This window comes from Pectinophora gossypiella, chromosome 17, assembly GCF_024362695.1.
Source record: "Pectinophora gossypiella chromosome 17, ilPecGoss1.1, whole genome shotgun sequence".
In the NCBI taxonomy this organism is placed as follows: domain Eukaryota; kingdom Metazoa; phylum Arthropoda; class Insecta; order Lepidoptera; family Gelechiidae; genus Pectinophora; species Pectinophora gossypiella.
In genome coordinates, this window is record NC_065420.1 from 11,736,725 (window position 1) to 11,750,079 (window position 13,355).

Genomic DNA, 13,355 nt, shown 5'->3' on the forward strand with positions numbered 1-13,355 from the left:
TAGGAAAAAATAAGGTAATTGAAACCTTAGAAGCAAAAATGAAGAGAAAAATTAGGCGATTTTAGCATATTCAGTCGCACATTGCCTCCCCCTTTAAAACTATTATGAAGATTAAGTATCTAAGGATACATTTTTGAAGTTTCAAGTCGATATGATTAGTTTTAGAATCGAGTTCCATCAGTCTACAAATACATCACACAGAAGAAACAGTCGGAAAGTCATATAGAAAGATATTAACACCGAAAAGGGGTTCCAAAAATGGCCTTCACAATGAAAACTGGAAAAGTTTCGTCTCAAAACGCTTTAACTTTTAAGATTAACAGTAATTTTTGGTGTTTCTCTAATTGTTTTCTTAATTAAGTTAATACTCTTGTGCCTCGGTCCTTGTAGCCTTTTAATGTGTTTGTTTGGTGATACTTTCTTCAGGCACTATTATGTCTCCATCGTCGTAGTCTATTCTTGCATTGATGTCGAAAACTACGGTTTCTGTTAGGAAGAAAAAAATACTTTAGTAAAAAATACTTACTTTTAGATAGAAAATAATCGATCAGCATAATCTCGACTGATACATTGTCATCACTATGCTAATGAACGTCACAACACTAGCTTACGTGCTTTGACAGATCAAATTCTTGTCGCGTATTGAAGCTATTGTAAAATGTTATCCATGTTGAAATCATTGAGCCGACAAACGCCCTGACGTGACTCATGTAACAAGTACGCACTTACGTCAGTAAGTAATAACCGGGACCAACGGCTTAACGTTCCTTCCTCTTTCTTTCGCCCAAAACTAATTTTATTATTTTTTATTAATTAAAATTGAGGAGTACTTATACAATCTTTAGTATAGTTCGTAGCAGAGAGACAAAAAATTTCATAGTAAAATATTACTAAAAATAAATTAGTTGGGTAGCCAACATAATAATTGGGCGATCGTGCTTATAAAACCCTATGCTGATTGAAATTGCGCCGTTAGAACATATTAAAAGACATCACTTAATTCTAATTAGTTAGTTTCAGGCAGTATTAGTCTGTTAAAAATAATAGTTAAATGACTTACCAGATTTTTTAGAAGCACCATAGATTCTTATGGTATTAATTCCGTTTATGGTATTAAAATAGATGATATGAAAATACATTACCCTAAATACTGCTACGTTTAATATTTGCCTAAAGACTGCTGAAGTATCTACTTAACATCTAGTAATATCTTTACATTGACGAGCAAATGAAGGAATGTCCGAAACTATCCAAGAAACAAAATTAAATAAAAAAACTTTTATTATAAACGGTCACGAGCACTTTGGTACCATGTCACATTAACTTTTTTGACAAATTGCACTGTAAGTCTCACTAAATGTCAAATATGTTAGTGCGACAGAGTCCAAAAGTGGGTACATTATATTGCTCATGACTGAACTTGTTGAAAATCATTTTTTGCCCGTCATTGTATTTGTCAGAAACAGAGCACAGAGCATTATGAAAGAGGAACAGGCGGTAGTTCATTTTGCTAAGAAAAATGATGTGCCGATACACAGGGTGGAAGGTGGGTGCGGAGAAGGCGCGAGTACACGTGAAGTCAGCCCCCCATTTTGGGCCGAATTGGAATTGTTCATAACAGGGGTACCGTATATAGATACGCCATAATTTTTTCCTTAGAGTTATCCAGTCTTACACGGATCCGCAAACCTAATCTGGATTTGACAAGTAAATTTTTTTACAGAAGCCAATCTGACCTTCCAACCCGATGGGGACATACGCTATCTCTTTCTAATTGCTCTGCGCATCAGAGTCAGTGCTTACCGTTCAGCACATGGTCTCTGGTCGGGCTGGCGTAGGCGCCTGGGGTTGCGTCGGCTGCTGCTCGGCGGACCTCTGCCGAGGCAATTGTGACGAGTCCAGCACTATGGAGGGGCGAGGGGGGAGGTTCTCGCTCACCATGTGCGATAGAGACAGGTCGCTAGACGCGTTCGTCTCAGCTGGAGGCGTTAGGACAGTTGTTAGTGGTAAACCATTCCGGTTAGTCAAGGAACACACAGTTAGCACAAAAATCGGATGCGTAGGCGTTGTTGGAAGATCAGGAATGGACCAATGATTATGTTGTGTGGTAACTCTAAGATTGAACCAATAAAGTGGTATTTTCGCAGTGACACATGGTATAACTGAATTTTCTGTCTTAAAAAGTCATGAAATCAGGTAATTGCGTGAAAATCAGACACTAATGTTTCTATAAAACTGTCATATTACAGGATATGGATTGTGAAAGCACACAGAGGTGTAACCTTTGGTTCGATTCCATGCAGGGTTAATAAATTAGCCACAAAATTTAATAATAATGCTGGAGTTACAGATGAAATTAGACTGGACCAGGGGACCAGGCAAAATGCACGTTGGCAACAAAGAATGAATTATGTCAAAACGAAGTAATTCTTCTTTTGGGTATATGCTAGAAGAGAGAAGGAGCAGGGGAATGAACTGCATTTCATCTTTCTAGTACTAGACGGAGAAATTGCCAATTATGCGGATATTTGAACAAATCTGACTTTACCTGACTTGAATTTGGACGTAATAGGTGGTGATGATAGGCGTAATAGGCCTATGCCCAGCAGTGGGCGTCATACGGCTGATGATGATGATGATGAGGTGGTGATGAAATAAATTAGATACAACCAAAATCAATAATGCAAAGCGAAGCACAGCCACAGAACATGAGGATTAGGCCAATTATTGCGAAATCAACTAAAGTATGTCTTTAAGGCAGCCAGAATAGAAGAATGGCAATTGCAAGTGTTTTATGGTCACCTTGAACTATTAAGCGCTAAAGATGTGTAAAGAGACGCGCCGACGTTAACATGGTACGATCACCTTTTTTGTGACGTGACTTTTTGTAGGTTCGCCTCATAATTATGGCATTCACTACTTGACCGGACAAAGCACGACCACCAGCGTTAACATGCTCCGTACCATGTCTCATTCTTCTTTTTTCTCTTGTGGGTTTTGATTGTGCAAGCAATGACCGATATTATCAACCATGACTTGAACTTGTTAGGTAAATTGCATTTAAGAATATGATAGAGTTTTGGTATTGTATTCGTAATGTGAGAGGGTTTTAAGCTGCGCCAACGTTTCGCGAGTCTATTTTTCCAGCTGCCTTAGAAACGGGGTTTACTGCATACACATCTATATATGAACTGAAAGTTTAAAGAGGGATGCGCGGAAGGGTTGGGGCTTACCAGACGGTTGTCTCGGAACTGGTAGCGAGACTTCTCCACACGTATCGTCCCCCAGTAGTGGCTGCAAAGGTGACGGAAGCTCTCTACTGTCGATTGCTGATGATCTTCTTAAGGAATGCCTGTGACACGTCAAATGAAATGTGAATTCTGCTGCAAATATTCCGTGCTTTCATACAATTTTGGTTTCTTTGAGGTTAGAGTCTGCAACATAACTATTTCATAAATAACAACTGGACATGTGATGAAAAATACAAAACTAGAGGTGGAGGATATCGTATACAAAAAAAATCTCACTCAACATAAAATAGGTACAGTAGAATACAAGATTCTGTGAGTAACCAAGCAGAAAATTGGAATTCAAAGGTAAACTTTTCAAAGATCAATAGTACCAGAATTCGGTCATCACGTCTTTATACCTGTAACTTTTTACGAATTTTGGCGTTGACAGTACGTCACATAACATCGATTCCCCCAATAGCGAGTCTCTCTAGACTGAGTGGTTTGATGTCGTGCCAGCCAACGGTACGTCCGCTTTATATACCCTCTACGCCGAGCGAGTTAAAAGTTAGCTGTGGTAGAAACTCTGGTATGGTAAAATGAGCTTTCCATTTTTGATTTGTATGTAGAAAAAAAGCAAACCCTGCTATAAATACTAGAAACCACCAGAAATAAATTAGCAGAAATGTAACGTCGACTTAATTAAAAGACTTATGTAGCAACAAGTTCTTCCAGGAAGAAGATTTAATTAGTTTTCGTCACCTCTGATGCACGAGTCGTCTATCGCCAACAGTGAGCAACGAAGACGTTTGCGGTTGTTGATGTTGTTGTTGCTCCTCGCTGCTGTTGACGCAGACACTTATGCTGATGCCGTGAGTCTCACCCTCTCCACCCTCACCGCCTTCCTCTTCATCGTATCTATGGATACGTCACATTTTGTAATTGTTGACGAAGAGTTTCTAAGAACTCTTGCTGCCTTTATTTTTATGTATTTAAGAAGACCAGGTATATTCAATCCTATGACAACCCGCCATTGCTTTGATGACGTATGTGTTACCACTGTGTTATCATTCAATTGGTATCTCCAACATTCCAAGGACGTAAATTTTATTTAATTTAATACGTAGGTTATGTTATGTAGAACTATAGAAATACTTCTCCGGACTTACCGCCTCTGAATTAAATTCTCCATGATGATGTAGTCGTCTTCCTCAGCACCGCGGAGGTGCTCCTTCTCCATGTAGAGGGCAAACTCTGGGTTGGACATCTCGCTAGCGTGACGCCGTCGCACCGACGGGGACGACGCACGCGCCGGCGACAGCAGACGCGACGTTATTGGTGTTCTGGGAACAAGAACATTATTATTTAACCCTATCTCACATAGTGAACGAATGCTCCCACACCGTATCCGAGGTGGCATAGCTGAGCTGCATAGTGTGATGGATGCGGCAGAGACTTGGTTGAGGGAGCTTAAACTGGGCATATAATCCACATAGGAATATTTTTTTGCCATTCTTACAGATTTGTGTTACCTGGTGGATTTTCAAGGTTTCTATGACGGCGCAAAACATGTTTGATATTTGACTAACGACTCCATTTAGTCAGAGCGGCTAATCAGATACCTACAGTAATCACTTCAGCACCTCGATACCGACTCCAGTGTGGTTGACGTTTTCGCTCTTCTCGGCTCAATAATAAACCTGACACCAGGGTTGCTAAGACTGATCATCTATCATCTCATACCCACACGACAGAAGCAGACGACGGCCCTGAGGCGAGGTTGGTAGTCACGCCTATTGAGAGCCTTCAGCACTCCCCATTTGTATGGCCAAGTAGTAAATGCCACCCAGCAAATCTTCAGATTCCTTACCTAGGCGTATGTGGCGGTGAGAACAGCCCGTAGACAGTCTCGAGCTCGTCTGTGATGCTGGTGTACTCGTGCATGGCCAGCAGTAGTGACCTGGGAGCCCCGCCGACCCTGCTCCGACCTGACGACATGCCTGCTGCTCCCCCTGTCGCCTCCCAGCCGGATTGACGACCTGTGACATATAATAACACTTCACTAAAACGAAAATAATTATGAAATTTAACCACCTGCCTTCTATGCGTAGTATTCCTTATTATATGCTTTAGTATATACTAGTTTGAAGACATAACGAAAACTTACCTGTCTGCGAATTATGTAGCGAACTGGCATCAACAGCAGAGTTATCAGGCTCGGAATGTGTCTGGCTGTGCTGTCTCCTCGGGGCAAGATGTTGGGCTGAATGGTGACCGCCCATACCACAGTCGTTACCTCCTTCTGATCGCCTAGTAACCACAAACCGTCGTCTTAGAACTTCGTATGGCTTATGATATCATACAATATAAACGAGCGCTGAATACGTGAAGCTTGATGCACATAGAAGGAGATAAGGGGGAAAAGCTGGACAGCAGGATTTCGTTACCGGTTTCGGCACACACCGGAAACTCCATACAAAAATAAAATTCTAACCGTATGCTGCCTAACGCGGAAGTGCCAACTAGACATACAGTTTTTAAAGGCTACTCCCATTTAAGACTAAATTAAAACCCAGAGGGGGTGAAGTAAGTCTAGCTCGGTGTCCGACACGAATTGTTGCGGGGTGGAGAGTTACAGTTCTATACGTAGTATCATTCTTTCTTCTATGGTTTCGTACAAAATCACGTGCCCAAGCCCGATTGTCTCCCCTTCTCGGCTCTGTGTGCAGTAAGCATTAGAATTTGACAGTTAAGCAATCTTGAATAGCTGTCAATTTCTTAAGTACGTGTTTAACGCTTGTTTATTTTGTGGTAAGAAGACATTTGAAGCACCATCAATTGACTCTACAAATTGGCCCCGTAATCTTATGACAACCGAGTGATTGACACAGTCTTGATTGAACGAGTTTACGTGTTGACATCAATTCGTTCTAAATCGGGCATTTTTGACGTGCCTTATTGTGCCTCAAATGACATTCACCACTTGACTAGAACTAAATAGGATCCAATCTGCAGAGTTGCAGGAAAACTCGAGTTTTGAATACTTAAATGTTGTTGAAAAAAACTGTTTAAGTCTTCGTGTTAAATGTCAAAGTTGATAAAATAGTTAGTAATGAAATACATATTAATGAAAAAATCTTTTTGAATTCTTGTGGTTTATTACGAAGCTTACCTGTGTTACAAAGTATTGAAGGCTTAACGTTAGAGTAACAAAGTTTAAAATCTCGTAGTGAAAGAAGAAGTAGGTAACAAAAACAAAATAGTTGAGTAAGTACTTAGTTTATGGCAGAGAAAAATGTGGGTAAGATGTTAAAAAACTACAGTTTAAGTATTTGTTTAAATTCAAGACCAAGTTCGCTTTAATAGTGGTAAATTTAATAACTCACAAAACGTTAAAAATAATTGTAAAATAAAGATGAGAAATTGCCAAACGTAAAAAAAATGCTTTACGAATTTATGTCACACAAAATTGCAACGACGAATAACTTGCTCGTGTTCAACAAAACGGTGCTATACAGTTTGTTAGTGTTGGTATACGTTGTACAAATTATGTTGAGCGAGTGTATTGATAAAGCTAACGGGATTCTAATTGGACTAGATCTCGAATTTATTTAAATTTGGCAACATAAAATCCTTATAATGGCAGAACAGGACTGCCTACTGAAACTACATCATATCGATGCCCATGACGTTCAGGACTAGAGAATGCAATCCCGATCTCGCGGGATCTCGTCTTATTTTTCGGGATCAATCCTGAAGCATAATATGACGAGATCCCATTCGAGATTGATGGGATTGGGCGAATCTCCTTGTGTTATACGTTTTGTTTTGTTTATGCTGATTTCTAAAGAAAACTTCATTATTTCGTTAGTAATAGAATAAAGGGTTTTGTTTTCTTTCAAACAATATTTTATCGGCCAAACTATCTTTACATTTTTTTTATTTAGACTAGATCCTGAAAATTTCGGTATCTCGCGGGATTGATATTTCTAATCCCCCAGGATCTCGAATTTGCGATCTCGAGTCGGGATTGCATATCCTATTCAGAACTTAATGTAGATTCAAAGATCTAGTCCCTTCTGAATGCAACCATTATTTATAGACCTAAAACCGGTAAAAGGAACAATAATAAAAATGATACACTACATCCAACTACATCGACATATCATACAAGCTAAGCCAATCGCCAAATGATTCTAATTGACTTACTGTTTCCACAATCGTCTCCTAACAGATGCAAGAAGTAACAAAAAATAAAATTAAAAACAATTATGGCGATGGTAATTTCGGTTTCATTCAAGATGTATATTGCCAATTGAGTGGGTGAACGAAAATGAACGAACTGTTCAAGGTATCTGAAGTAATGGGTGAATTAAAACGAAATATAGCTGACATGCTTAAAGAATCAGCCACGTAGCCAAAGGACGGGGGCAGCCCTCGAAATCTAATCAACCAAGCAACAGTTCTTGCAATATCTATTCTAAGCACATATATTCCCTTTGGAAAATAGACACTTATAAAAGTCACTCACAAAAATTTCATGAAATTAATTAGGTTGAGAAGTTTGTTGCAGGATCAGGTATATTTTCAAGCCTATTAGGGTTTGCCTTTGGTTTGCCCCTCGTCTTAGATTTAAGTCCTATCAACTCTGGCTACATGCTTGAACTGAATATATGAGCCATCAGCGTCATGAACTAACCCTATAAATTCATGTTTTGGTCCTAGATCAGTTAATGTTTGTGTGATTGTGGCAAAGCTTAATTTTCTGTCTAATTTCTGTCCCTAAAAATTTTGCTTACCAATTTCTCTAAGCCAAAGCTATCCACTCAAATATTTATGCTCTAGGATAACCACGAAACTCAAAAGCTTCGCTATATATGCAAAGTTTATCCCTTGCTTCATAAAAATAATGGAAATTTTTAAAGATATTATTTCCTTTGGCATTTCGTAGTATGCTTCTTCTTTTATTAAAATATTCAATTGACATAGCATTTTCCATTTTACGTGCAGAGTGTGGAAGTTTGAACTTTCATTTTTATATTAAGTTTTTTGACTAAAGTACTCGTAACATGACGACATTTTTAAAATGTAGAACTAGTGTTGCTTGAAAAGTTTATCTAATTTGAATTAAAAAAAGAAAGAAATGCTGAGTTCGTTACTTTAAATCATTTAAATTTGCTTAACAAAAGGTATAAAAGATCTTGAATTGATATTTCATAAGCTTTCCCAGGAAAATACAGTACCTAAGAGCCAATCCGATTGAGATCAAAACGCCAGAACAACAAATCTTCAACAATCAAATACATACCGTCTCGTGTTGGCAGTGCGTCGAGTTCCTGCTGATGTGGTGCGCGGGCGCAGACTTTGTATGTCTGCAGGTATATCTCGGACTTCGGGCAAGAAAGCATCATCTGTTGTTGACGGCACTAGAAGAATTTCAGCATATAATTTTAGCTTCACAAACGAGACAACTCTATCAGTCTTCACTCCTGGAGTGTAAATTATTTTGTATCAATAAACAAGGATTTAACAATACAGAAGGATGGAGAAATTTATAGTCCAGGAATCAAATTGACATTATCAAGTTTTAAAAGTAGTCACAAATTTGGCGATTATCCCCTTACAAATAAGCCCATTCAAAATTACCCATTCTGTTTTATCGTCTGCTATTTGAAATTGTTTTCATTACTTACCTTTCTTCTCCTCACTGAGTTCAGTCCTATTGCTCTCTGAGGATCTCTGCCGAGCTGGCGTGATGATGGGAGGCTGTTGTCTGACCACGGTGACGTCAGCAACACCTGCTGCACTTCCACCTGAGGACGTGGATATGGAGTCGGCCTCTGGTTCCTTCTCCACTATTTCTGGCCCTGACTGCGGGAGCTCATCCTGGAAAAAGAGATCCAGTTGGAGACAGGAATTTCGGTGCTAGAATGACTCCCAAAGCAACTACTGATGATGTAAGTACTACGATAAATGCAGCTCGAAAGGACTCTTATGTTTAAGAGTCTAAATAAAGCTTAAAAACCTCAAGCAATCCGTTTATTTTAATTAGCAACTAAAGGAATTGTGAAAGACAATCCTCTAATACAGAGCTTTTTCAAAGGAAATTATTACTTACAAGCATTGTTATAAATGTGTTATTAGGTGGGTAGCAAAGATTTACTAAATAGAGGTAGATGCTATGTGGAGAACCCTATCTCACTAGGACACAATAGTGGCGCTTTGGTGCTCTGCACAGGCAACAAGAAACCATGGGCCTTAGCCAAGGTGCAAACGATTATGACAATCGACAGTGACAGTAATATAAATTTATGTCAATCTCATACACTTTTAAGGTCACTTATTAAGTCAACTTAGTGATCATTTAGAAGATATGAATTGGATTAACTATCTAGGAACTAATATTAGGCAGTCAAATGACTGTATTATAATGCGTTATGTTATTTAAAAAAAAAAGAACGTCTAGGGCCCTGTGCTGAAGTTTTTTCTTGCAGCGTCTTTTCCCCAGTTATACAGGTTGTGCGAAGCTGCAGTAGTTTTAGGCGGATTATACGTTCGTTATGTAAAAAAATGACGATTCAAAGTGTAACTATGTTACCTACTGAATAAAGATAATTTATTTAAATTTACATTTGAACTGCACACATTTTATTGGTGTCCTAGTGAGATATGACCCTTATAGTGTGAATCTGAGTCTAATTATAAGGTTAATTACGCCTGGCACTGCAAATACTTATACGAAGAATTATTACCGTGATTGTCCTACGATAGATAGTACAAAGCCTTTTAATACAGCTTTTAGTCTTTATTAGGAGCACACAGCTGTTTGAAACAGTCTGGAAATAAGTTCAGCAAATAGCACAGTAAGTGGGGATGGCAATATAGCTCTGAATTAATGGAACCCATTGACGGCAGAAATGCCAGTACTCACGCTGGCGCCCCAGTCGTTTCATTGCGTGAGATATAGACCGAGTAATTCATCCATATGAGTGCGAAGGTAATTTTTTTGGGTAGATAATTTTCTTCGTAGTTTGGCTACTTCGAATTAGACTAGAGAATGTATAAAATCAATATTCCTATGCGAAAAGTTATAATTACTTAGTTAAAAACGTAGATATCAAAAACTTTGATGTTTAAATTTTAAAGACATCACAAAATGCTATGAAATTAAGTAAAGCTTCTTCTTCTAGTAAAGGTTCTTTTAAAGTTGTGCTTGGTAATATGATAGTAAAGTGAATGGCATATTGAATGGCTTGTAGCAAAACTTGGTACAGACTTATTAAAGCAATGGGGAAATGCCTCAGGTAAATGCAAAACTTGAGACTTCTACTTTAAAGTTTTCTTTGCATATTAATATTAAAATTACATGCATAAAATACTTGAGACCTTGTAAAGCCAAATTTTTGCTTAATAGTACCACAATTCTTTAAAATCATCGTTTTATATAATGTACAAATGATAAAAGTTTCATCACCTCAGGACGTTTTCAAACGAATGAATAGTATTCCTACTTTGAGATTGTTAATTTGTTGAGATTTTGCTGTTTTCTAGCAACTGATACAAGAAAAAAGCCCATAAGGTCAGTTTTTTTATGTCTTATTGTAGATTATTCGGAGCCATAAGAACAGATTGTGAATGTTAAATAGCTTAAAGTTATTGAAAAAAACACAGTGAAAAGCACAAAGGTAAGTGTGATAGGTAAAGTGAAATGCAATACACAATATGCACATACATAACTACGTAAGGTGTACGGTCTCGAGCATATTGATGCATACACTTTAGTACCACGTCACATGATGTTTTTTCATAAATTGCACTGTAAGTCTCACTAAATGTCAAATATGTTAGTGCGACAGAGTCCTAAAGTGGGTACATTATATTGCTCATGACTGTACACAAAAAAAACATAAATATACAATAAAAATCAAACAATACTTGTGCGAGCCAACTCGGCACCACTCGGTTGATATATTTAATCCCACGTATTCATTTTGTGAGTAGTTTCGAGTTCTGTAGCGATACGTAGACAACGTCGCTGATTCCAGTATACACACCAACTAATTTTATTTTAAGTTATACCTCTCATTTTCTTACCCGCCAAAAAGGAAAGAGACGGGCAATCGACAGGCATAAAATTTATGGAACACAAGTCAATTTTCGGCGGAAATTTAAAAACCCCTCCCAAAATTTTATTTTGGCCAATAACCCGACAGAATTAAATCGACAGCATTATGTCAAACAGGTTGAATATCAGCGGGATGCTATTTTATTCATTCAATTTAAAATTAACAGTTGTCAATCGTCCAACCCATTCCTTCTTCGGCGGATAAGAAAATGGCGGGTATAACTTAAAATAAAATTAGGAGGTGTATGGGACTGAATATTACATGTAAAATAACTGTTTAGTATTTATTACGTGCTCAGCAGATACACGGTCCCGAATTAACTCGCTCGCTTGTAGTTTGCAAACCGGTGCTGTTTTGATGCAAAGCGCTAAATTGTACAATTGGTTTTGTATGCCAACTCCATAATACACAATGTTAGTGACATCGAAACGAAAATTTTGAAAAATGACTGAGCCCATGGTTCTGAGTTGATATGGAACTGAAAATAATTTATAAAGACATAAATAATATCATAAAGTTTGCGACGGAAAATTCCACTTGATATTAACTCATAATCATGGTCTGAATCATCCCCTCAGTATTCGTTACGATGTCACTAACACCCTGTATTATTATTGAACCATGATTTCGTTCCAGAATTTTCTTTTCAAAAATATGGTTCCTAGAGGTTGATGTGGAAGCGAGACCATCAATTGCGATTATCAATATTTAAAAAATCATTGAAGCTTAGAACAATTTCAACAACATAAAAAGATTAAAATTTTCAATCTTATCGAAAAATTAAATAGCCAATTACAATATCCGTAATTTTAAATTATCAAAAACAATAATAACAGTCAAAGAAATAAACCACAACGTTGCTCCACATTTTATAGCAATTTATCAAGAATTTTAGCTGGACAGTTTGAACAACTGTCAAAATTTTGAAACACTTAACCGTCCTGCCGTCTATATTTAAGCTTCTTGTTTTTATCTAAAAAATAAGTCGCGAATCATTAATAAAAAACTCATTAGTTATTCACAAAAAAATTGCTCGTTTAAGGGAAACTCAAATTTCGAATTCGACTCTCCGAATGAATCGTCAAAAACCGAAAAGCGCATCAAACAAAACAAAACATCATCATCATCTAAACAAAATCAACCACGGATAATGGCTTGACAATCGCAATCGATGGTACCTCATGCAGGCTGCTTACGTCAGAGGGCTGGGAGGCATGTTCGTCCTCCTCTTGGACGGGACGCACGGCGAATCGAGCGGCGCCCGTGTCGCTGTCCGACAGCACCTGCCATGACGTCATCATACCAATGACTTCTATGCAATACGCTGGAGTTGTTGGATAATGTTGATTGTTACTATTTGATTACCATGTTAGCGGTTTTGGTGCTCTAAAACTGTAAAGGTCTCATCCCACACGACTCTGCTCCAACTCCGCTTCCACCCAACACTGCCCTAAAGTAAAACGACTGTTGGCGGTCATATTCTTTTTTCGTGACTTACTGTAGATTTGCCGCAAATGACTGCCATTTGGCACTAGTTGAGCGCTGATGGCTCTCACCCAGTACAAAACTTAAAATTTAAGACAACAGGCCCAAAGGTGCCCATTAAGGCGTGAATCTTGGCTCAGGGCGACGTCTAAGAGCATCATATTGGAAGAATAATCGATAGCGATAAGCGCTGAATGGGGAAAATGGAGGTGGTGGTCAACCGCCGAGCAGTCTGGCGGCAGGAAGCTTGCTGACACTGAACTGTCTGCAAAATATTGTCAACATAAACTAAATCGCAAGGGCATGACTTAAGAGCCCATATTCAAATGAGGATAAAAACTAGAAGCTCAAATGTAGGCACTGTTGAGTGTGCCTAAAGTTTGACAGTTCTCAGCTAAAATTCGTGATAAATTCCACGTAGCAACGTGGAGTGTATACCGTCCGAAGGATCACTCACGAAAAAGAAAAGTCAGTTTGAGTGAAAATAAGTTTTTCCTAAGTTTTCTTCTTTCCG

At 38.2% G+C, this 13,355-nt stretch overlaps 1 protein-coding gene across 11 annotated transcripts in view; it reads right to left on the reverse strand.

Moving 5' to 3' along the window:
* Window positions 1-250: 250 nt before the first annotated feature.
* The window catches only part of LOC126374140 (transient receptor potential cation channel trpm), a 323,537-nt gene continuing 310,432 nt past the window's right edge, over window positions 251-13,355 (reverse strand). For 8 of the 11 annotated variants that reach the window (XM_050020602.1, XM_050020606.1, XM_050020604.1 and 5 more), the window contains 10 exons: window positions 12,553-12,639; window positions 8,924-9,116; window positions 8,539-8,656; window positions 5,398-5,540; window positions 5,101-5,269; window positions 4,400-4,573; window positions 3,993-4,148; window positions 3,234-3,352; window positions 1,804-1,979; window positions 251-486 (listed from right to left, as the gene is read on the reverse strand). In XM_050020602.1, coding sequence (XP_049876559.1) covers window positions 1,807-1,979; window positions 3,234-3,352; window positions 3,993-4,148; window positions 4,400-4,573; window positions 5,101-5,269; window positions 5,398-5,540; window positions 8,539-8,656; window positions 8,924-9,116; window positions 12,553-12,639 — 1,332 coding nt within the window. In that variant the 3' untranslated portion in view covers window positions 251-486; window positions 1,804-1,806. Of the gene's footprint in view, window positions 487-1,803; window positions 1,980-3,233; window positions 3,353-3,992; window positions 4,149-4,399; window positions 4,574-5,100; window positions 5,270-5,397; window positions 5,541-7,420; window positions 7,458-8,538; window positions 8,657-8,923; window positions 9,117-12,552; window positions 12,640-13,355 lie in introns of those variants that run through there. The other 3 variants (XM_050020605.1, XM_050020600.1, XM_050020607.1) reach the window with 3 other exon arrangements.